Source organism: Amphibalanus amphitrite, unplaced genomic scaffold (assembly GCF_019059575.1).
Source record: "Amphibalanus amphitrite isolate SeventyFive unplaced genomic scaffold, NRLGWU_Aamphi_draft 000153F_arrow, whole genome shotgun sequence".
In the NCBI taxonomy this organism is placed as follows: domain Eukaryota; kingdom Metazoa; phylum Arthropoda; class Thecostraca; order Balanomorpha; family Balanidae; genus Amphibalanus; species Amphibalanus amphitrite.
In genome coordinates, this window is record NW_024881648.1 from 410,960 (window position 1) to 431,802 (window position 20,843).

General features: G+C 51.0%; 2 protein-coding genes across 6 annotated transcripts; both read left to right on the forward strand.

The window, feature by feature from the left end:
• The first annotated feature begins 953 nt into the window (after positions 1 to 953).
• LOC122383068 (actin-related protein 2/3 complex subunit 4) lies at positions 954 to 20,540 on the forward strand. Of its 5 annotated transcripts, XM_043369169.1 has the most exons (8): positions 954 to 963; positions 3,591 to 3,596; positions 16,128 to 16,150; positions 17,563 to 17,659; positions 18,010 to 18,128; positions 18,417 to 18,624; positions 18,842 to 19,012; positions 19,476 to 20,540. In XM_043369169.1, the coding sequence occupies exons 4-8, from the start codon at positions 17,657 to 17,659 to the stop codon at positions 19,479 to 19,481; spliced, it is 507 nt and encodes a 168-aa protein (XP_043225104.1). In that variant the 5' UTR covers positions 954 to 963; positions 3,591 to 3,596; positions 16,128 to 16,150; positions 17,563 to 17,656; the 3' UTR covers positions 19,482 to 20,540. The 5 variants fall into 5 exon arrangements, 3 of the variants coding, with proteins under 3 accessions (XP_043225104.1, XP_043225105.1, XP_043225106.1); XR_006256770.1 differs by lacking the exons at positions 954 to 963; positions 3,591 to 3,596 and having other exon boundaries at positions 16,062 to 16,150; positions 19,476 to 19,835; positions 20,337 to 20,540; XR_006256771.1 differs by lacking the exons at positions 954 to 963; positions 3,591 to 3,596; positions 16,128 to 16,150 and adding an exon at positions 16,172 to 16,250 and having other exon boundaries at positions 19,476 to 19,835; positions 20,337 to 20,540.
• Positions 5,054 to 15,397, forward strand: LOC122383062 (nascent polypeptide-associated complex subunit alpha, muscle-specific form-like). The gene is made up of 11 exons (XM_043369159.1): positions 5,054 to 5,229; positions 5,731 to 5,824; positions 6,151 to 6,229; positions 6,784 to 6,985; positions 7,585 to 7,815; positions 8,121 to 8,723; positions 9,113 to 9,262; positions 9,515 to 10,153; positions 10,474 to 10,736; positions 11,084 to 12,465; positions 14,539 to 15,397. The coding sequence occupies exons 1-11, from the start codon at positions 5,094 to 5,096 to the stop codon at positions 14,552 to 14,554; spliced, it is 3,795 nt and encodes a 1,264-aa protein (XP_043225094.1). The 5' UTR covers positions 5,054 to 5,093; the 3' UTR covers positions 14,555 to 15,397.
• Positions 20,541 to 20,843: the final 303 nt, after the last annotated feature.

Below are 20,843 nucleotides of genomic sequence, written 5' to 3' on the forward strand. Positions count from 1 at the left end.
AAGCATAGTAATTACGGATGAACTTTGTGCCAACTGCCAATATCTTCAAATTGCACAATGTATGTAGCATGTCTACAACCCTCACTGATCCTGCTATAGCTATAGGCATTTGGCACCAGCTTGACCAAGGGCATGAACTTCACAGTTGCACAACCTGTTGTCATGTACCACCAGTCACTTCTTTACTTAAGGTGCACATAGCAGTGCACACAACAATGTGCAGAGGGCCTAACAAAAACAACATGATTAGTGTGCACTATATGCACAGCATTGTACCCTGATTATTTGAATATTTTGACCACTCAACAGTCAACAGTCAGGAGACCATTTTTGAATGTCACATTTATTATACATCACTTGTCAAACAAGAGCATGATGACACACATTTTGACAAGCAATCATGGTAGTATTCCAATAAGTTGGACAGTCACCTCCCTGGGCGTCATTTTTCCAGGAAGGTACCTCTGCAGGTGTTGTGGTAGGCTAGGTTGAATTGGGTTAAGTTAGGCGAAGTAAGGTGGTTGGGACCAGGTCAGACCGTAAGGCCTGGTCAGGTTGATTTTAATCTTTCATTCTAATTTGACATAAGTACCTATTACCTATGTATTTGCTCCAGCCTGAATTTCGTTAGGTAATGAGTTAATTTTGCTTTGTTTTTATCTGTCTTATTGTGTGTTATTGTCCCTTTTATTTTGCCCCATAGGCCAGGGTGGAGCTTTTCCAGGGAAGGTGGTGGAGCATGATTGGAGGCGCTCAACCAGACGGCATAGATGCCTGAACGATTTCTGAACGCGCACTGATGCCTGATTCAAGCCACGCTGTCTTTATGCGGGGCGGCGCGCTACTTAAAAGTCCCTAAAAGAACGGGAAGTGATGCCGATAGAACCTTCAATCATTCAGGGCTAACGCTTATGACTTGGAAAAAGTCGCGATCCCAATTCAATCGAAAACCTGTGGGCTCTTGTTCAGCAGGCCGGTATATGAAGAGCCACCCGCCAAGCACTGCTCAACCGCAGGCACAGGTTTAGACGGCATTGGTCTGCATCAAAGCCAGTGTGCTGGAGAATTCATTGGCTGAAATGCTCCAGAACATTCACCACTGTGTTTTTATGAAAGGTGGCTACAAGCTCAGTTAAAAGAAAAAGTACCAGATTGTTTTGCTTTTTAATTACAGCGGGAAGAAGGGTGTCCGGATAATTTCGTTACACCCGCTGTAATGTTCAAATGGTTGCTAAATTCTAAATCAGCTCCAAAAACTAGCCTAAAAACATGTAAAACTCGAAAAAGGAACCGAGGTCATCAAAGGTCATTGAGCTGACCTGACCTTCAGGTGACCTTGACACCCACCCTAATGCATGGGACCGGCATCAAATCACATGTTTCAACGCTTGAAGCCACGTGAAGACTGCAACCGCGCGGCTAATCCGAGCCGACATACGCCGAATCGCGATTCGGGCCAAACATGGTCTCGAGAAATAGGTCACAGGTCAAAGGTCATTTGGATCAGGGTCATGAAATTTTCAGGGTAGGTGTAAAATTGATAAAATCGGGGCATTGAAAGTTTCGTCGCGATCGGACGGTTTTTACGCGAGTTACTCACGAAAAACCGATAAAGCGCACCCAAAAAGGCAGAAATATGTACGCGATATATATGCAATATGTATGAAATATGTATGCGATATCCTATACTGCGAAAAAAGTGCATCATTTTTTAACGTCGCCGACAAATTGTAATTACCGTAAGCTCAGGCAGATGTATGGTAGAAAATCCCCCAAGTGAAATACACTACGGCGGAAATAAAATACCCTACGGCGGAGCTCGGTTGCAATTTGTAAATACGCTTTTGCAGCATGCGGTGGTACATGCTGCTTTGCGCGCAACAAATGCCGCACTTTCAAATAAAGTCGCTAGGAACAGCGGAGATCCCAAAAAGTAAACAAAAGTAAAAGTCTAATATCTTGAAAACCGGTGAATATTTTTCGATGAAATTTGGTAGATATTCGTTTTTGCTCTTTCTGAACCGAGCGACATCACTTTCATGCCAATTCATTAACTTTTTTGAAGGTGGGAGGGTCCCTTTAACACAGGGACACTCAGATAGTGTTGTGAGTGGCACTTACTTGGGGCCTGTTCCAGCACCTCCAGTAGAATTGACTGGAGGCTCTACCAGAGATTCCACTGGATGCACTGGAATGCAATCTGGAGACTTCTGGAGATTTGTGTCTCAGATACCAAAAGAATGACAATTGTTCTCTCTTGAAACACAAAATTTGTTTTCAATTGTAGTAAGAAGGATTAATAAAATTATAGCAATGTAATTTTCTTTATATTCAAGTTGTAAAATAAGCAGTCAAAGACTCAAAAGTCCTTTGTTTACATTTGTGATTGTCACATGTGCGCCATGATTGTAGACCAGAGCCTCCAGAGAAATTTGGACCTCCCTACTCTCTGGAGGCTACTGGAGGTTTCTGGAGCTTTGGCGAGAGCTTTCTGGAGCTTTCTGGAGGTGCTGGAATGCTCTCTGGAGAATTCTAGAGCTTTCTGGAGGTTTCTTGAGGTTTCTGGAGGCGCTGGAACAGGCCCTACTTATCATGTGGCTGTCAGCCTCAGGAATAGGATTCTACATGGAGCTCTAAGCAGTGCTGCTCCAAAGGCCTGCTCCTAACTTGATAATGTGCTGAATTGCTATTTGTGCACATTGTCCAATGATGCACTTTGATGGGAGACAAAATTGTCACTCAAAGAAAAATTCAAATAATTACCTTAACTTGTAGTTCTTACTATTAGGAATAAACATGCATCAGCTTCATTGTAAAATTTGTAGGCAGCATTAGGTGCAGGCTTTTACAATTCTTGAGCAATGTTGGTGTGGGCTGCTGAGAATTTGTCATCCTCCCTGATACAACTCTTTGACTCTGGTGCAGTACTTTGTACTTTGCAGTCTGGTCAGGTGGGCCAGGTACAATTTCTACAGGCTTGTTAGTGAGGGGAAAAGTAAGGAGACATTAATGGGAAGATCCTGATTATTCCAATTCAGTTACTTATTCCTCTTCTACTGAAGCATGTCTCAACCCCTGATTGTCACCTTTCAGACTGAGACAACAGAACTAGGGGAGAGTGGGGTAAGATGCCCAGGGTGGGAAAGACGCCCCACCCCCTCTAGCGGCGAAACAAAGAATTGAACCCGGAAATTAATGTTCTTAGCGTAAAGCGGAAGCCTGCCTTGTTAACTGCACAAAAATTTGCGAAGCTCAGTTGGGCAACGGCTGGCTGGTGAATGCATGCTTTTTATTTGCTGCTTTCGAAAAATATTTTGGTGTTATAACATTGTAAATATCAAAGAAGGTAGATAATTTTTGCGTCCCTTGATATAGTCGTGATACATTAACATGCGTGTACTGTGTCCCAAACAGTTTGTTTCAGGGTGTAGTTTTATGGCTAACATATTGTACTGATTTAATGTTACTTCGGTACCTTGGGGTAAGATGCCCCCTGTCCTGATGGGGAAAGACGCCCCCCTAAATCCGTAGGCTGTCCTTCAAGCAGCCCGTCAAATCATTTATTACATGCTTGTGATGAGAGACAAAAGCCGATCTGGGACTATTGAGAGTTCAGTACGGTCGGGTGCTCCCCATGCCGGTCTCTCGGCCCACACAGCGACTTTTTGGGCGGCATCCGACTCTGAGAGCCCTCACGACGGCCTCGGTGGGCCCCATTATTGGCTCCAGGGCCCCTCACGATATCCTTTGAGGGCTCCCACGTTGGCTCCACGGGCCGGGCTGGCATCTGAGGTCCCCACGATGGGTTCGAGGGCCCTCAAGCATCATGAAGACCTATAAGGGCCCCACAGTGGTCTCCGAACGCCACCACGGAAGCTTGTTTGGCCGCGCTGGACTATGATGACCCTAACGATGACCTCTGAAGCACCTTACGACCACTTTTGAGGGCCCTTACGATGACGTTTGGTGTCTACTGCAGGCTCGAAGGGATTACTGATTCGTTCAGGCGATTCACGTGCCCATTTATGTCACTTATAGTGCAGGGGGCATCTTTCCCAACGCCAGGGGGCGTCTTTCCCACCCTGTGGGGTAAGATGCCCCCTTTGACTTCTTCAGGAAAATGCTTAATATCAAAAAAAGTTATCATATTTCAGGCACGAAAGTGTGATATTTTTGGAGAAAAATGATGTCGACTTCCGTTGAAACTCCAAGTTTTTGCTTTCCGATCATCATTTTCGAATAATATATGACATAGTAAAACCCTGGGCATCTTTCCCCACTCTCCCCTATTAGTAAACTTGGCACTGGGATGTCAGCCTTCAAGTCCACTATAGTTCTCAAAGTCTACAATTTCAAATCCTATTGGATGATTTTAGGCTTTATTTTGTGCCGGTTATGGGTAATCCTGGTTGCCAGGATTTTAGGCATTTAGAAGCCAGCATTGAAAGTGCTCATTAAGCCAGAGATGGTGTGTTCCATTCGCTGGTTTCAACTGTCAGTGACTGCTCTGAACAGCAGTATGAGAGCAGTGTTTGCTGGTGATGACAGTGTTCTCACCACTTTCAGACAGTCCCTGTCAAAAATCTCCTTTTATTTAGCGCCAGGGCTCAGTCCAGGCTCTCACTGTTAGGAGTCCAAATTCCAGTGCTCTTCCAACTTCCAACTGTACTGACCTCACCTCATCAAACTCAACTTGAAGCTGCCGAACTTGATCCGTTGTAGTCACTAGTTAGATTGACTGCTGTGTTCAGCTGATCACATATTTTGTGCCAGCTCTTTGGACAATGGCAGATGCCTGGGTTGTCTGCAGTCAGACTCATTGGTTAGTGGTTTATGATGAACCACATACTAATGGCCAATGGGAGTCCCTGACATCAGAGATGTACCTACCTGAAAGTGACTACATTGACATTCTAAGTGCAAGAGCTTGCCAAGCGAGTGAACCTCTAATGCCTGGTCATTTATATAAGCTATGCAAGGAAACACTGAATGTTGCACCAATGTGTAGCAAGTCCAAACATCTATGTATCATGGATGTTGCACAAGAAGCGAAAAATGATTTAATTGGATGATTTTCAGGCTGAGCTTTCAAAATGGACAAGTCGTCGCCACAAAAAGGCTCTAAGAGGCAAAGATTTCAACCTTTTGTTATAAAGAAAGGCATCGTGATGAGGGCCAAACAGCGACAGAAGATGGCGCTCGAGCTCTCCAAGTCGAGAAATGACAGTAGTGAGTACAGCCATTCACATTTTACAATGATTGCAATGATTGCATTCTTCAATGATTGCATGCTTTGTGCTTTGCTCTTGGGACACAACTCACATGTTGTATTGTGTGCAAAGTCAACATCACTTTCAACATTACTTTTAACCAGGGCTGTAGAGTCTATAGATTTTCAGTGACTCCACCTCCCACTCCAGCTTCCGAAAATCAACTCCGACTCCGACTCCGGGCAGAACTATCGACTCTGACCGACTGCAACTCCTACTCTGACTCCACAGCCCTGTCAGGTCTGCGGAGTCGATGGATTTTCGGTGACTCCTACTCCGGTCAGAAATGTCGACTCCGACCGACTTGGACTCTGACTCCGACTCCGCAGCCCTGCTTTTAACATCACACCAACATCAATGACAACATCACTTTAGTGCCTTTGTGGTTTGGTTAAGTGATAAGTACCCTTGCTCATTATGGTTGTTGCAGTGTCCTGACCTAATTCTGTATTTGTTTCAGCCACTTTTAATGACCCGAAGCTTTCACAGTTGAAATACAACAACCGATCTTTGTCGAAAGCTCTTTCCGAACAGAAGATGGAAAACAAAACCCTGTAAGTCTACCTAAACCATTTGTCATCCTCTTTTAAGTTGGTCAATAAGCACGTTTGAGTGATCGAACTGGAGTTTTCAATACTATGTGTATCTTGACAAGTGTTATGTTCCATTCGATGTCGTCTTTTGTTAGCTTTCTAACCATTGCTACACACCGATCAGTTGAGCTTGCCACCACTTGCTCGGAGTAAGTGTTAGTTCACGTGATTCATAAATCATCTTGCAGGCAGTGTTTAATGGTTTTGATGTGTAAATGATAGACGAATCATCCATTTGATGTCAATTTGTCGTCATGTACGACCGTCCTCTCATCTCGCGATGGCAGGCTGGACGAGAAGATACAGCTGCAGCGGGACCTGTTTGCCAACCACGAGATCATCATCGCGCTGCGCAGCGAGCTCCAGGTCAGACGCGCGGCGCAGACGGGCGCGGCGTATCCCAAACTACCAAACTGCTTGTGTCGAGCACGATCTCAAGCCAAAGAGCATACCTGTCAGACCAGGGATTCTTGTTCTACCTGGCATTGCACTTTTGTTCTTAAATGCATCCGACATGGCACAGGTCCGGCTGTGATATAAGAAACGGACGGAACCTGTTCAGCATTTAACCTGTTAGCACAAACATCACGGTTTTTTACATAACCCAGCGGTTGTAGATGTGTTCCATATGTACAGTCCACAGCAGAAGTAATGTGGGGTTTCAGTCATGGGTATGTTCTGCTTCTGAAGCTTAGGAACGATCAACCAGACTACAATGAAACTTTGAATGTAGCTTATATGTATCGTCACCCTTGCAGCTGCAACTTTAGCTATTGACATCTTCTTTTCGATCACTCCGCATTAAACAATCGCCAGTCAAAGCCAACCGTTGAGATTGGTAAAACCCTACATTACTTTAGCAGTGGGCTGTACCTATCCCCCGCGCAGCTGACCCCCCCCCCCTCCCCTCCCGTCGGCAGACCCACGAGGACGACCTGCTGCAGATCCACGAGGTGTTCCGCAGCTCGTTACAGCTGCTGGTCACCCTCACCAGTCACCTGAACGTGGGTCTGCAGCGGTGTACCGCCGGCCGCCGGCGCAGCAAGTCGGTCAGCCTGGGCACCGCCAGTCAGCCGGCGCGGGCCAGCCGTGGGCTCAGCCTCGGAGTCCAGTCGGGGAGCGGTTAGTGGGGGCGGGGGACGGTCAGCGGGGGGTGGGGCTCAGCCTCGGAGTCCAGTCGGGGAGCGGTCAGTGGGGGGGGGGGGGGCAGCAGTAGCGGTCTCAGCCGCAGAGTCCAGTCAGGAAGCAGTCAGTGGGGGACGGAGGGTAGCCGCGGGCTCAGCCTCGGAGTCCAGTCGGGGAGCGGTCAGTGGGGGGACGGGGGATTGGGGCAGCTGCGGAGCCCAGTCGGGGGCGGTCAGTGGGGGGGGGGAGAGGGGACGGTCAGGGGGACAGGGACGGCCAGTAGTGGACGGGGGGGGGGCAGTAGCGGACTCAGCTGCAGAGCCCAGTCGGGAAGCGGTTAGTGTGGAGACGGGAGTAGAGAATGCGTGTGGGTGGGGATTTTTTATGCTTTGTTTACCACAGAATTGACGATAGGTCAACCACTGTCCAAGTTCTGAGCACACCAGTCGTGCGATGCCAAGTGTTTCGCGTTGCTGCTGTTTCTCTCGTTCCTGCTGCGTCTGTGCGGCTATCGTCGACTCTATGTGTTCAGTGTCTAACCGCCCCCGTGTAGCGCCGTCTGACCTCCCGTCCTCCCCCCCCTCCCCCTGTCTCAGACGGCGGCGTCGGCTCGCCCCGGCAGTCGGGCGGCGGTCGCAAGCTGCACAAGGTGCTGCCGACGGTGGCCGGTAACGTCATCTCTCACCCGTCGATCGTGCTGCCGCGGCTGCCGGCCGGCGGGTGGCTGGGCGCCGGCGCGCACCGCGGCGCCGCCGAGCCGCCGGAGGACGAGGAGCCGCCCGATGAGGAGGAGGACGAGGACGAGGAGGATCCCGAGCCGCTGCCCGGTGAGGAACGGGGCGATTAGGGGGATACGGAACGGGAGATATTGTGTGCGGGATACGGTACTTATTTATAAAGTCCTATGAGTTTAAAGTTTTATTCATATACAAGTAGCAGTTAATGTTGCTACCAGATAAATGTCTGGGGTATTTATTCATCATCATGTGGCGCGCTTCAACCTTTGCTCACGTGACTAAGCATGACATTCGACGTGGGGCTTATATTGTGTCATATAAAATCGTTCGAAAATACTAGTATTTACCAGCTAGCTTTCAACTGACTCCGCTCCGCCGCCTGCCTCCGCCCGCAGAGCCGGTGGACCGCGGTGTGCCGGTGTCCACGCCGCTGGCCGACCTCTCGGTGATCCTGGAGCAGTCGGTGCTGGACGCCGAGCCGACCGCCAGCCCGGCCGGCCGCCGCTCCGGCCCCGGCCTGCCGCTCGCCCAGGTCGTGGTTCCAGCCGAGGAGCGGCTGTTTGGCGATGAGGCCTGGATGCGACAGCGCACCCCCGGCCGGGAGCGCGTGGTGGTGGCTGCAGAGGAGCGTCTGAACGGTGACGAGGCGTGGCGCAGGCAGCGCTGCCGCGGCCCGGCCAGAGTCGCAGTCGCCGCCAACGAGAGACTCTCCGGCGAGGACTCGTGGCACCACAGTGACTCGCTGGAGTCGCCGGGGACGGCGGCGCGGCGCTCACAGTCCCGACCGAGTCAGGGGCGGACGGCGGACGGCGCGGCTGCCGCAGAGGTGGCCGCGGAGGGCACGGCCTCGCCGACAATGCCGCCACCGACAGCGGTACCGACAGTGGCCCCGGCAGCGGCGGCGGTACCACCGTCCGCGGGAGCGGGGACGTCGGCCGGCCGGCGCGCTCTGGTCTTCTCCGACGCTCCTCCGCAGACGAGTCTCTGCAACGGAGACGGTGAGTTGAATAGTTAATCTGTGATTAAGTATCTTGGAGGCTAATTTGGGTGCAAATGTGAGCTGAATTGAGTTTTAAATTGCTTTTGGCGCTGTTTTTACATTTTGCCGCATATTTGTGAAGGATATAGTCTTTGGAAGACGTGACTGAATTCGGAACATTGCAACCTATTAGTTATGGGTTTTTCTCCTCTACAGTACCTCCTTCAATATTTGAGTATTCATTTCGCAAAGCATCAGACGCAAGTGTCTGATAATTTGTAGTTCTACGAGACCCGTCCGGCTCATCACTCATCGGTTGCCAACCAAGCGACTATCAGCACTTCCAACCAAACTCTAATGTCTCCCACCTGCCGTCCTATGACCGGCACCTCTGCCCTCCTCCCGCAGTGTCGATGACCGCCGTCACCAGCTCGGCCCCCGCCGCTGCACCTGCCGGCGATACAAGTGTCGCGGCGTCGGCGGCGGACCTGGAGGAGTCTGTAGTAATCCAGCGGCGCACCCAGCGGCCACGCGCCGCCCCGCGGCCCAGCACCGCACGTACGTGTCGAGGGAGGCAGCACGTGTCGGGGGAGACAGCACTCCGTCTGCTGTTGATGCCTTTCTCACGTACTGAAAACTTTGTTATAGTTTTGCTATTTTATCTTGATGTAGACATGCAAGATTGTTCAGCACCACCATGCAGCTCTTCCCTATTATTTGTTCCATGTACCTAGCTTGCATTGTTCGTTATTTCCGACGCGACTTTATACGGCGCTGTTGTTGAAAGAGATGTTTTGAATTTTCTTGCAGCCGTAACTGTTGCTGATGTCTCTGATGAGACCATGGTGGACGCGTCCGAGACGCCCGAGCCCGTCACGGCCACCACCTCTGCCGATCCAGACGAGTCGCTCATCATCTCCCGGCGGCCGGCGTCTCCCGGCGCGGCCGAGCAGACCGTCTGCGCCTCTCCGGCCGCCGCCGACCCCGACGAGTCCATCATCCTGTCCCGGAAGCCGGCGGCGGCGCGCCGGCCGGCCCACAGAGCCCCCTCTGCCGAGCCGGTGGCGGAGACGACCACCGTGTCGCGGCGGGCGGCGGTGGCGGCGGCGGCAGCCGTATCGCCGCCCGCTGAGGAGGCCGACCAGTCGGTGGTGATCAGTCGCAAGGTGCGCCGCCAGCCGCGCACCTCGGTGGCGCCCGCCGAGCCAGCGGAGGAGGACGGCGACCAGTCGGTGGTCATCTCCAGGAAGGTGCGCCGGCCGCGCTCCGTGGCTGCCGCGGTGCAGGAGGCGGCGGAGGACGCGGGACAGAGTACCGCTGGTGTGAGGACGGAGACGGAGACGGAGACGGCCGCCGCTGTGGAGGCCGCGCCCCAGACCCACACCGGCAAACAGCGCGGGAAGCGGAAGAGCAAGGCGGTGCGAGGGAAACGGAAGGCGGCGCAGGCTGGTTAGTAGCAATGGGAATGTGGGCTTGCGTTCATTTCGTGATTTGGTCGTTAGAATTACCATAAGGCTATGATCGGGTTCGCGAAGCTCTTGTTTCGTCCACGTAATAGTTCGCTTGTAAACGTGTTTTATTCTACAACATCCGCCATTTTTCCCTGGAAACGGCGGTTTGACAATCGCGGACGGTGCTTAAAGACGTCATACGTCTTCCACCATCTTATCAAAATACGTTTTCCGTACTCGACCTTCTCTGGCCACTACCATCGTCCACCACACCCAGATTGTGATAACTGACAAATTGCTTCTCTCTGACCCTTCCAGTGGCTCCGGTGATAGAGATATCTGCCGCACCCAGCGACGCCGCCCCCACCACCACCACCACTACCACTACCACCACCACTACGGACGCCACGACCACTACCGATCCCACCACCGCCGACGCCTCTACCGCCACCACTACAGACGCCACCGCCGACGCCGCTGCAGCTGATGTTCTCAACGCGTCCGTCATTTCGCGAGAGGAGGCGACGCCCAGTCCGGAGCTGGGAGTCAAGGAACGATACCGGCACATGCTCGCCAAGCGGGTGAGTTTCAATCAACGGTTTGCAGCTACTCTCCTCCGTCCGTCCGGCCAGCAGAGTTACCGGAGCTTCCCGCAAAGCATACCGGTCCTGCGCAGTGTAATAATCTGGAACATTAAGGTAAAAGGATACTTGTGGGATGCATACATATTTTACATATGAACGTGTTGCTTATTTTAGCCTACTAATTTGCGATTTGTCTCACTGTAACAAGGTGCATGTATGATCCCGGGTATTTCTCGTATGGTCTAACTGCAGCAAGTGACAGTGATCTGACTCCAGTATGCCCCGTACAGACTGTATCTGCGCCCACATTGTGTCTGACCTGTGACATTCCGTCCCGCTCGCAGTCGCCGCGGGCGGCGGCCAACAGTCGCGTGGCGCCGGCGTGCGCCGACGATCCGCTGGAGGGACCGAGCCACCGCGTCTGGCTGGCGGCGCCCTCACCGGCGGGCCGGCGGCCGCGTCCCCGACCCCGCTCCGGCCGGCCGGCCACGCCCGAGACACCGAGCGGTCGAAAAGACAAGCAGAAGGAGAAGCCGGACTTCAAACTGTCCTCGTCCCCGGTGGTGATGATGGACCGATCGTCCGTCTCTGCCGCCGCGGACTCCTCCGAGCCCGAGTTTCGGCGGCCCGCCGCCCCCTCCCCCGCTCCCGCCCCCGCCCCCGCCGTCGAGGACACCAAACCGGGCCGGCGCCGGCGCACTCTGGATGACGCCGCCGCCGGCGATGGCGTCAGCGTCACCAACGGCGCGGGCGGTGATGGTGATGACGGCGGTGACGGCGGGCCGACGATGACGCCCCCGGCCGCCAAGCGCGGTCGCGGCCGTCCCAAGGGCCAGGGGAATCGCGCCGGTCGCGGTCGCGGTCGGGGTCGGGGTCGGGGCCGCGGGCGACCCTCGATGAATGTCGAGCCGGCGCGGGACGCTGAGGGTACCGGCGCGGAGCTGTTTGTGTACCCGGAGCTGTCGCCGGCGCCGCCGGAGCCGAACGGCGGGACGGCCCTGCTGGCGTCTCCTCAGTCGCGCCGGACGCCATCGCCGCGGCGGAGGGCAGACAGACAGGGGGACGCCGGCCCCACCGCTCCCACTGACACCGCCGGCGGACCGGCTGACTGCGTCGAGGCGCCCTCGTCGACAGCAGTGGTGCCGGAGACGGGCGGCCGACGGCCGGCGGGCGCCGAGCCTGACTCTGTCTCCGCCGAGTCGCCGACCAGGCCCGTGGAGCTGGCGGAGCCCACCTCCACCACGGGCTCGCCGCCGGCCGCCGAGTCTTCCACAGTAGTCGGGGCGAGCTCCAGCCCGCCGCCGGCCCGCCCGGCCGCGACGCAGGCCTCCGACAGTGTGCCGCCGGCGTCTGTCGAGACCGGGCTGTCTGCTCAGTCCGAGCAGCCGCCCAGCCAGCCAGAGCAGCCGCCCGAGCAGTCGACTGTCCGACCCCATCAGCCGCCCGTGCAGCCGCCCGAGCAGTCGACTGTCCGACCCGAGCAGCCGCCCGATCAGCCACCCGCGCTGGCCGCGCAGCCGCCGGAGCCGCCAGCGGCCGATGCGCCGGCCGCTGTGCCCGACTCGCCCGAGACGCTGCCATGGGCGGTGATGCGGCCGCCGGCGCCCGACAGCCCGGTCCGCTCGACACCGCAGAGCAGCCCTGGTTCGGAGGACCTGGCGGGGGAGCGAGCCGTCGGCAGGCGGCGACGGAAACCCGTCTCCTACGCAGAGCCCAGCCTCACCAAGTGAGTAGCGGGTGTGGGGGTGCGGCTACTTATTGGGCGGAACAATAGTATCATGCAGCCCCCGTTCACCAGCTCCAGAATCCCTTTATCGTGACGTCACCACGGCGCCCTAGTGAACCAACCTGAGTAGTAAAGGAATCTTGGTATCGTGACCATGCTGATCGATAAGTTTCCACTTCCCCTGTAGAATTGTTTCATATCCCTGTTCAAGTTTTGCCTATGTTCCTCTTTACTCTGACTAGATGGCCATGTTTGCGCGATAACTGTATAGATTCGATAGATGTTGTTGATGGGGCCATTAGTTTGGGTGTATGAGGTTACATTTTTATTTGTATGAGCTAGGTGAAGTTTGAGGTTTGGTTTTAATTGAACGGTATGGTGTCTCGGTGCTGGTTACGAGTTGTTAGAGCCTTTCGTGAGTTGGGCCCTTATTGCACTCAACTCTACCCTACCCCAAACTACTCTACCCTGCCCATACTCATACCCTGCCCTGCCCATAACCCACCCTGCCAATACCGTACCATGCCCTGCCCATACACTACCCACACTCTATCCTACTCATACCTTACTCTTCACCACATAGCGTACCTTACCCTACTCATAACCTTCTCACCCTCAATCGAAGCGATGTACCAAATCTGAGCGCAATCGGCCCAGTCGTTCTTGAGATATAAAAGCGGCCCACTGCACGTGCGCACGCGCGAACTGAGACTCCAGATGACTTGTGCCAGTCACCTTTCTAAATTGTCCCTAACAGTGTACAGAATTTGAGCGAAATCGGCCCAGCCGTTCTTGAGATGTAGAAGCGGACCCCTCACGTGCGCACGTGCAATCGATCCACCCTACCTGTCACACATGACCATGCATCGCCAGATGAGTGCCCCCTCCACCCACAGTCCAAGTTTCAGCTTAATCGGCCCAGTAGTAGCCGAGTTATTCCTAGTACAATAATGTGCTGTTTACTGGTAGGCGCTTATTTTCAGTGTTTTCTAATTCCCCTTGGCGGGCGGTGCATTGAAGCCCATGCTTTGATAGCTATTGTCAAAATTTGAATGGCCTGCCGGCCATAAGCCATCGATCGGATTTTGACGAAAAATACCTGTAACGTTAACGAAACACGGCCGTATGCTTGAGTCATTTTCACAAAAGTTTATTGACTTTTCGATAATGTTTTGGGTGGATATTGGTCAAAAAAGAATGCTCTTTCCGAATATGTAGGTTTCATAGCCATTGGTCAGCGTTTTCAATACGTTTTGATGTTGTAAAGGACGTCGCGCTCCGCGCGAATCAAATTTTCCAATTAATGTTTCATTATTAAGGAAATGGTACGGATCATCACTTTTTATTTAATTTGCTATCATTACACGTACATTTGTCTGCAAAATGATACAACACCGATTTCATTCCGTCAAGCCGTTTTCCAGCGGCATCGATTTTCCCGTCACAATGCACGAAATCGGTCATTTTTTGACAACCGGGGGTGCTGTCTTGCACGTGGCGCGTGCTATACTATGAAACCATATCAATATGCTAGGTAAATCTCTCCTCTATCCAGTGGTGGCAACCCCACCTCGCTACGGCAATCTGTCGCCGAGTTTTGGGCCCTGGAAGTGGGCGCCGCAGGCCGGTTTTCGCCCGATCTTCGATTTGACCGTTTCCCGTGTTAACCCTATGGCGCACGCGAGCGCGTGCTGACGGCGCACCCCTGGGCCAATCACCCCCAAATTTTAATACAGAGGCTGCCTCAACCCACAGATTCGGCATGCCAAATTTCACGCCGATACGCGGCGCCTTTCAGGCGCAATAAGACACATAAGTCCTGACGGATGGACGCACGTACGGACGACTTATAAATCATAATATAGATATCTTATTTCCTCGTTACAGTTTTTTGCATACTGAGCTTTTTCTTTTGACATAGCAACACCAGTGTTGCCGAACTGAATGGTAGGCGATATTTGTGATGCTAATGTGATGTTTAATTTCATTGTTTATTCCTCCCTTCTTTTCGATGTCATGTTTTGTGACTGACGTTCCCCTACCGCAATGACCATGTGTTTCCCCGTCTCGCAGGAAACTGAGGAGATAAGGGCGCCCATCCGCGGCGTCCCGTTCTCCTCCCGGGAGCACTGCGCTCTCCGCTGCTGCTGGGGCGACTGTGGACTCACTGACTCGGACGGGTGACTCCGACTCACCGGTTTGACCTACCCGCGCACAGCGTACCACGGCCTTTGTGAGGCCGAATAATGCCGACCAATCGTGTCCAAACACTCCTCTGAACTGGGAGAGCGAAGACCCAGACATCCCAGATCGGCCATTTGCGGGAATGAATTGAGAATTCACCCTCGCCGCTGTTTTCGCTTCCTGCGGAGAAAGCACCAGCTTTTCTGCTGCGGTGGAGATTGTACCTTCGGTTCCACCAGTTCTGAGGTCCATAATGCTTTATGTTTGTGATGCCGATGTTTTTGACTCGCTGTTCCGTGCCGGCAGGACATAGCGAGTGCTCTGGTAGGTTTTAGTTGGATCAGCGGACGGGGCAGTATCTTTAGTGCGCGATGTGGACTGTCGTTAGCCGCGCAACCCGATCTACTTTAGGGTCCGTCGGCCTCGGAACAGAAACGAAACGATCTGCTGGGGAGGGCGCGTGGACATGTTACCTGCGTCATCAGACGATGGTGCGGTAGATTATGCTCAGATTTCAGTTATCCTGCTACCTTCAGTTAAAGGCTCCTTTTCTTACTTGAATTCCGAATTGCCATCTCCGTCATCTAGCAGCATCTGGACAGGACGTAGAAAGATGCTGAGCGTAACGCAAAGCTGTGGTCAGGTCAGGGCAGTTTCTAGTGCTAGCAAACTGATAATGCCTGGAGTTGATTGTTGACAATGCTGACCCAGTTTTGATCGATAAATAAACGTTTTCCCCATTAATAAATGATTGTGCAGGAATCGTCTGGTGTTAAAGCGAGAACTGTTTTTACTCTTCTCGCACGAGGGCTGAATCAGGGTACGCGTGCCCGCGGCTGACGAATGCTGGAATGTTTTATGGCAGCTGTACTGCCGCAAGTGCCTTCTTGCTATTCACTGTTGTATGTAGAACGCAGATAGAGATCTGCCTATCTGTAAGAATCTTGGATCTGCCAACGTCTCAAATCCACAAAGGCGCATCCCATTTTTGATTATTGTTTATGCTAGAAACAAAATTAATATGCAACATTTGATTGTTTGAATTATAAGAACATCAACATTTTTTCATTTCTTCATCGTTTCGTTATTAGAGCATTAAAAAAGAATTAATCAGCTTCCATTCCTCACCAATTTACCACACCGTCATAATTTTACTGGGGGCTTATTTTATTTAGTAGTCGTATTCACTTTCTCCTTCAATATTTGTTACGATTCTGGTCGCCGGGCGGCAATGGGTGCGGACAGTGCGATTCTGTTCAATAGCTGAATTGTGCTGATAGTCTTTAAGGCTAAATGTGCAGTTGCCTAGCATCTCGCAGAGAAAATAAGCTTATGGCTCAATAAAAGTAAGTTGCCTAGAAACACGCGAGCGACCCTTTCTTCTTAGAACATCCGAAAAATCTTATTCGGGTGAAGTGATCATTGATAAGGGAGTCAAGCAAGGTTCTGCAAGCAAGGAGGAAGATAGGAGGTGAAGTTGTTGATGGTGTCTTTGAGATTGGTAAGAATCCTTCGTTTTATTATAGCATTGCACAAATTATTGTATGAAGCTTAAAATTCTGAATTCATGTGTTATTCAAATAATTGATCATTAAGATTTGGTAAGATTTGGCCCAGGTGGGGGGTTAAGGTGTTTGTAATACAGGGCCTTGGTATCATGTTGGATTGTTGTTATGATGTTATTTTCAGAGTTTTCATGTTCATGTACATACGATATCAGCATTAGGATATTAGCTTGAGCACCGTCATCTGAAAGCTTTCATATTTTTTTTCATTGCAATAAAATCTTGCAGTTTTATTTAGATAATTTGGCTGAGTTATGAAACTAGATTGGCAGGACGAAATATAATCTTCGCCGTTCGAGAGATTCTGAATGCGGGGATAGATTGAAATGGTAGGTATCGATATGTCAAGCCGGTGTATCAATAATTAGGGATAAAGAAAATCTGCATTGGAAAGACTTTGTCTTTATCTTCATCTTGTTATTGGGACAAGATATGTGATGTCCTGTAGGGCCTGTTCTTGCCTATTTATAGGTATATCTTAAGTTAAATCTGTACTTACTTGGTAGCTGGAGTTGAGTGCCAGATCCACTCTCAGTATGCATCCTGCATCCAGACTGTACTCTAAGGTGTTGACTGAAGGTGAATGTATAATAGCTGCTTGAAGTCCTTTCCTGTCATTAATACACCATACAGAAAATGAATTTATTCTAGCACTGCAAGTTGCATGGCCCATGGCCCATTGGGCTTGCAAAGTTTCAGTGTGCGACCCCTAGTTTGACTTTCATAGTTCACTGCCAGAAGCTCTGAAAGATTGGTGGCAACATGGCTGTGCAGCATCTTTTAGATGTGAATTGTTAAGTTTTTCTACCTTTCATCAAAGTCATGAAAAGTCTTGATCTTTTTTATTTTTGCCAAACCAAAGATTTTTGTGGAAATCAATTATACTCAGATTTTAAGAGAATTAGATAAAGTGGTGGACTGTCCAATTGGCTTGGGCAGTTAATGGCCAAAGAAGTAAGCTTAGCCCTCAAAGACCCTTAGAACACAGTCATTGATTAGGTATTCCATCCATGATTAGGAATACTTCTATCCGTGGAATACTTCATCCATGACACAGTCCTCTTTCCCCATCTATAACTAGTTTTGGTTTTTCTCAACCTGCAGAGAGGCTAGTCTGTCTTCGCTATGTTAGACTTTTTGTCCTTGAGGACTGAGGACTGAGGAGTGCTTCTAATGCCTGGTTTAGGCCTTTTATTTAGACAGGCTGTTCTCAAGGCTTTAAGGAAACAGTTGGTGTGGGCTTAGTTATTAGTTATAGAAGGATTGCTGGTGTGTCTAGCTAGGTGATGTGGGTACTGATTCTGTGTCATATCAAAACTCACTTTTACTACTGACATTTTATTTTCAGAGGGATTGGTACTGGCAGTAGAGGCTGAGAAGAACATATAAGTTATCAAACCTGTCCAGTATTATCTTACTCAATCAAGCACACCCTCCTAAATATGGTAAGCTGCTTGGTTGGGGGCACAGCTGAACTGTCAGGTGCCTTGTTAATGGCTCTACTTTGGTTACTTTTAGTCAAGCAGTGCAAGTGAAAACCCTGACTAGTTTAGCTTTTAGATCAAAGTGTGAATGTCTTCTCTCTAAAAAATGGCCTACCTCAGCTACCTTTTTCTTATTGTTGGCCAATGTGCTTGGTGAATCAGCACCCAGCAGTTTATTGACATGCTGGCAGTGTCATATGCATGGTCAGGAATGTGTCAAAGTAGTTCTCAGCATTTTTTTTAGTGTTCCATGGCTGATACCTGATGCCTACATTATTAACAAGTAACAACAATGTGTGTGTTGTCACCAGGCGGCCACTCTGAAGCCCTATCTGACTGCAGTGAGGCACACTCTGACTGCCGCAATGTGCCTAGAGGATTTCTCCTCACAGGTCGTGGAGAGGCACAACAAGCCAGAGGTCGAGGTCAGGTGAGTCATCACATCACTCACCACCCAACTCATCAATCTGTAGGTGCTGCTTTAATTAGAATGAAGATTGTACACTTTCATGGATGAAATTTCCAGCTTCTTTCAGTGTTAGCTTGATAGCTTGCATCTGTTAGCATGACCGCGGTGAGCAAAAGTAGGTATTCATGTTTTTTTCATCGGCCCTGTCGTTCTGGCTCATGTTGACCAGTGTGTCCTCTAGGCTCAAGTGTTCTGATTTTGTTCTGGATTCTGACCTCCCTCCGGCTGGACTTGTTTTCATCTCGTCAGGACGAGCAAGGAGCTGCTGCTCACGCCCGTTACCATCTCCCGGAACGAAAAGGAGCGCGTCCTCATCGAGTCATCCATCAACTCGATCCGCGTCAGCATCGCCATCAAGCAGGCGGACGAGATCGAGAAGATCCTCAGCCACAAGTTCATGCGCTTCATGATGATGCGCGCCGAAAACTTTGTCATCCTGCGGCGCAAGCCGGTGCAGGTAGGCGGGGCCTGGGCTGAGTGAAAGGCACCGGCGACGGCAGCTTTTTCTCTTGATAAGAGTGTAGTATGTTTGTAAGCTGCTTCTTCGTAATGTTGTACATAATATTTCACCGAGTCATGTATGAGCGTCCCTGCGAAACTCTAGCATCGTCCGCTGCACATCCTATGTTAGACCGACTGTGCAGCGATGCCTCTCACCGTTGACCCGTCCGCAGGGCTACGACATCAGCTTCCTCATCACCAACCACCACACGGAGGCCATGTACAAGCACAAGCTGGTCGACTTCCTAATCACCTTCATGGAGGAGATTGACCGCGAGATCAGCGAGATGAAGCTGGCCGTCAACGCGCGCGCCAGAATATGCGCCGAGGAGTTCCTCAAGAGGGTGAGAATTGCAGAATCACAAAAACGTATCGGTTAACGCAGGCGGTCAGTTTGCAGTTTTACTCTCCCAGCGCTTGTTATGTGTTGTGGATATATTACGAAGCTATCGTCTGTGGAATGGGGTGACGTAACATAACAATATCGTTAATTTTCTCGTCTGTTGCGATTTACGACTCAGTTAGATGGTAGCACGAATAACTGATAACATGAATTTCAACTCGATGCTAGATGCTGTCAATGTACTGCGGGAAATTCACCGAGTTCACGTAATCTTAGCAGCTTGTTAAATGATTGCCTTCTTCAATACCTCGTTCCTCGGTGAACCAGATCCACGTACTAAGGGATAGCAAGGTGCTGCGCTAATGGTATGCTACAGAACGCCGTTGATGTCATGGCCCATGATTGCTTTTAATCACTGGCTGCCACTTGCCTGACATACTTCGTGTACCGTTTTGTCGTTTCAGTTTTAGCGGCGCTGCGGACGGCCCCGTTCTGTGGAGTTTCTGAGAGCTGCCGTGCCGAGCTCGGTACCGCGTATGCGCTGGCGTGGCGGGCGTCTCTTCCGACACCCACCCCGCCGTACAATAAGGGAGAACCCCTCCGCTACAACGCAGCGGGAGAGAGAAGGAAGCGGCTCGACCCGGTGCCGGGCAGTGTGATTACTGGAGAGATGCCGGACTACGCCGGGCGATCGGCGGTCCTGCAGAACCACCGGTCGGCGCCTAGGGTGTGAGTGGCCATGATCCAAAGGGAGATGATACGTGATTCCAGGAATTATTTTATACCGTGCTTACTACCACGCAAGTACCGATCAAACCATACCGTTAAAGGGACTATCCCACCTTCTAAAATGTTGTTAAAACCGGTTAAATTGTGCCAGACTTTATAGATTGGATGACCAGGAACACGGTTCTGGCATTTATTTTTCATTAAACATCTTAGGCTTCCCATATTCCAAACACAAACTTTCAAATATGTGACGTCACAGCCCAAAATTACCTCCTTCCCCAGGCCACATTACTGTCATAAAGCTGATTCTTTTTACTCTGTAGGCACCACAACAAAGTTCAGACCAAGTTTTAAGCGATTTTTCAACGAACAAACTCATTTAAATCAGAATGACTAAACGAGGTGACGTCACACTAACGGTCGCTCCATGTTGAAGATAGGGCCTTGTACAAGGCCCATTTTCAAATGAAGGGAACGAATTTCTTCAACACCAAGAGGCCGCGGGGGTTGCAACCTAGATAGATAGTGGTTTCTGAACCTCGCCGCAAACTTGGCTATCTCAACTCAAACCCCATGTTAAAGGTGGGATAGTCCCTTTAATCCGAATCGCCCGTAGTGGGTGGCTCATGCTTGCCGGTAGTGCCGCCACGACAGTTGCTCGCTTTCCGTTTAGCCCGTTCGCTCGCTTTCATCGATTCGCTTGGCTTATGTGACGGTCGTGTGTAGATGACGATCGTGATCGGACGGTGACGTATATCGTGTATTTTCTGTCACTTTATAATATACATGTTGAAATATTAGTTTTAAATGTTTTTTAAACTATACAGTTACGACATCTTTATTGCCAGTCACGGGAGCATTCCGTTTATTTGAGATAAGAGACGGACATGAGCTGGTATTGCCACCGGCACGTCGGCGAATTATCATAGTTTTAACCCTAGAACGCCTAGGGGGGGGGGGGGGGGTTGTATCAACCCCCCCCCCCCCTGAGGTTTTTTCGAAGTGCACGCTAAACGGCTTGTCGTAGCGGGCTGAAATTTTCAATACCCTCTGGGGCAACCTTTGCGCATCTTTTGCCGAAAAAAATTGATCGGGTCATGTCA

Coding starts and splice junctions, on each gene's coding strand:
- LOC122383062 (XM_043369159.1), top strand. CDS start 5,094: ATGGACAAGTCGTCGCCACAAAAAGGCTCTAAGAGGCAAAGATTTCAA. Junction 6,986..7,584: donor CGGAGTCCAGTCGGGGAGCG/GTTAGTGGGGGC, acceptor CCCCTGTCTCAG/ACGGCGGCGTCGGCTCGCCC. Junction 10,737..11,083: donor GGCACATGCTCGCCAAGCGG/GTGAGTTTCAAT, acceptor TCCCGCTCGCAG/TCGCCGCGGGCGGCGGCCAA.
- LOC122383068 (XM_043369169.1), top strand. Junction 18,129..18,416: donor AAGCCAGAGGTCGAGGTCAG/GTGAGTCATCAC, acceptor TCATCTCGTCAG/GACGAGCAAGGAGCTGCTGC. Junction 18,625..18,841: donor TGCGGCGCAAGCCGGTGCAG/GTAGGCGGGGCC, acceptor ACCCGTCCGCAG/GGCTACGACATCAGCTTCCT.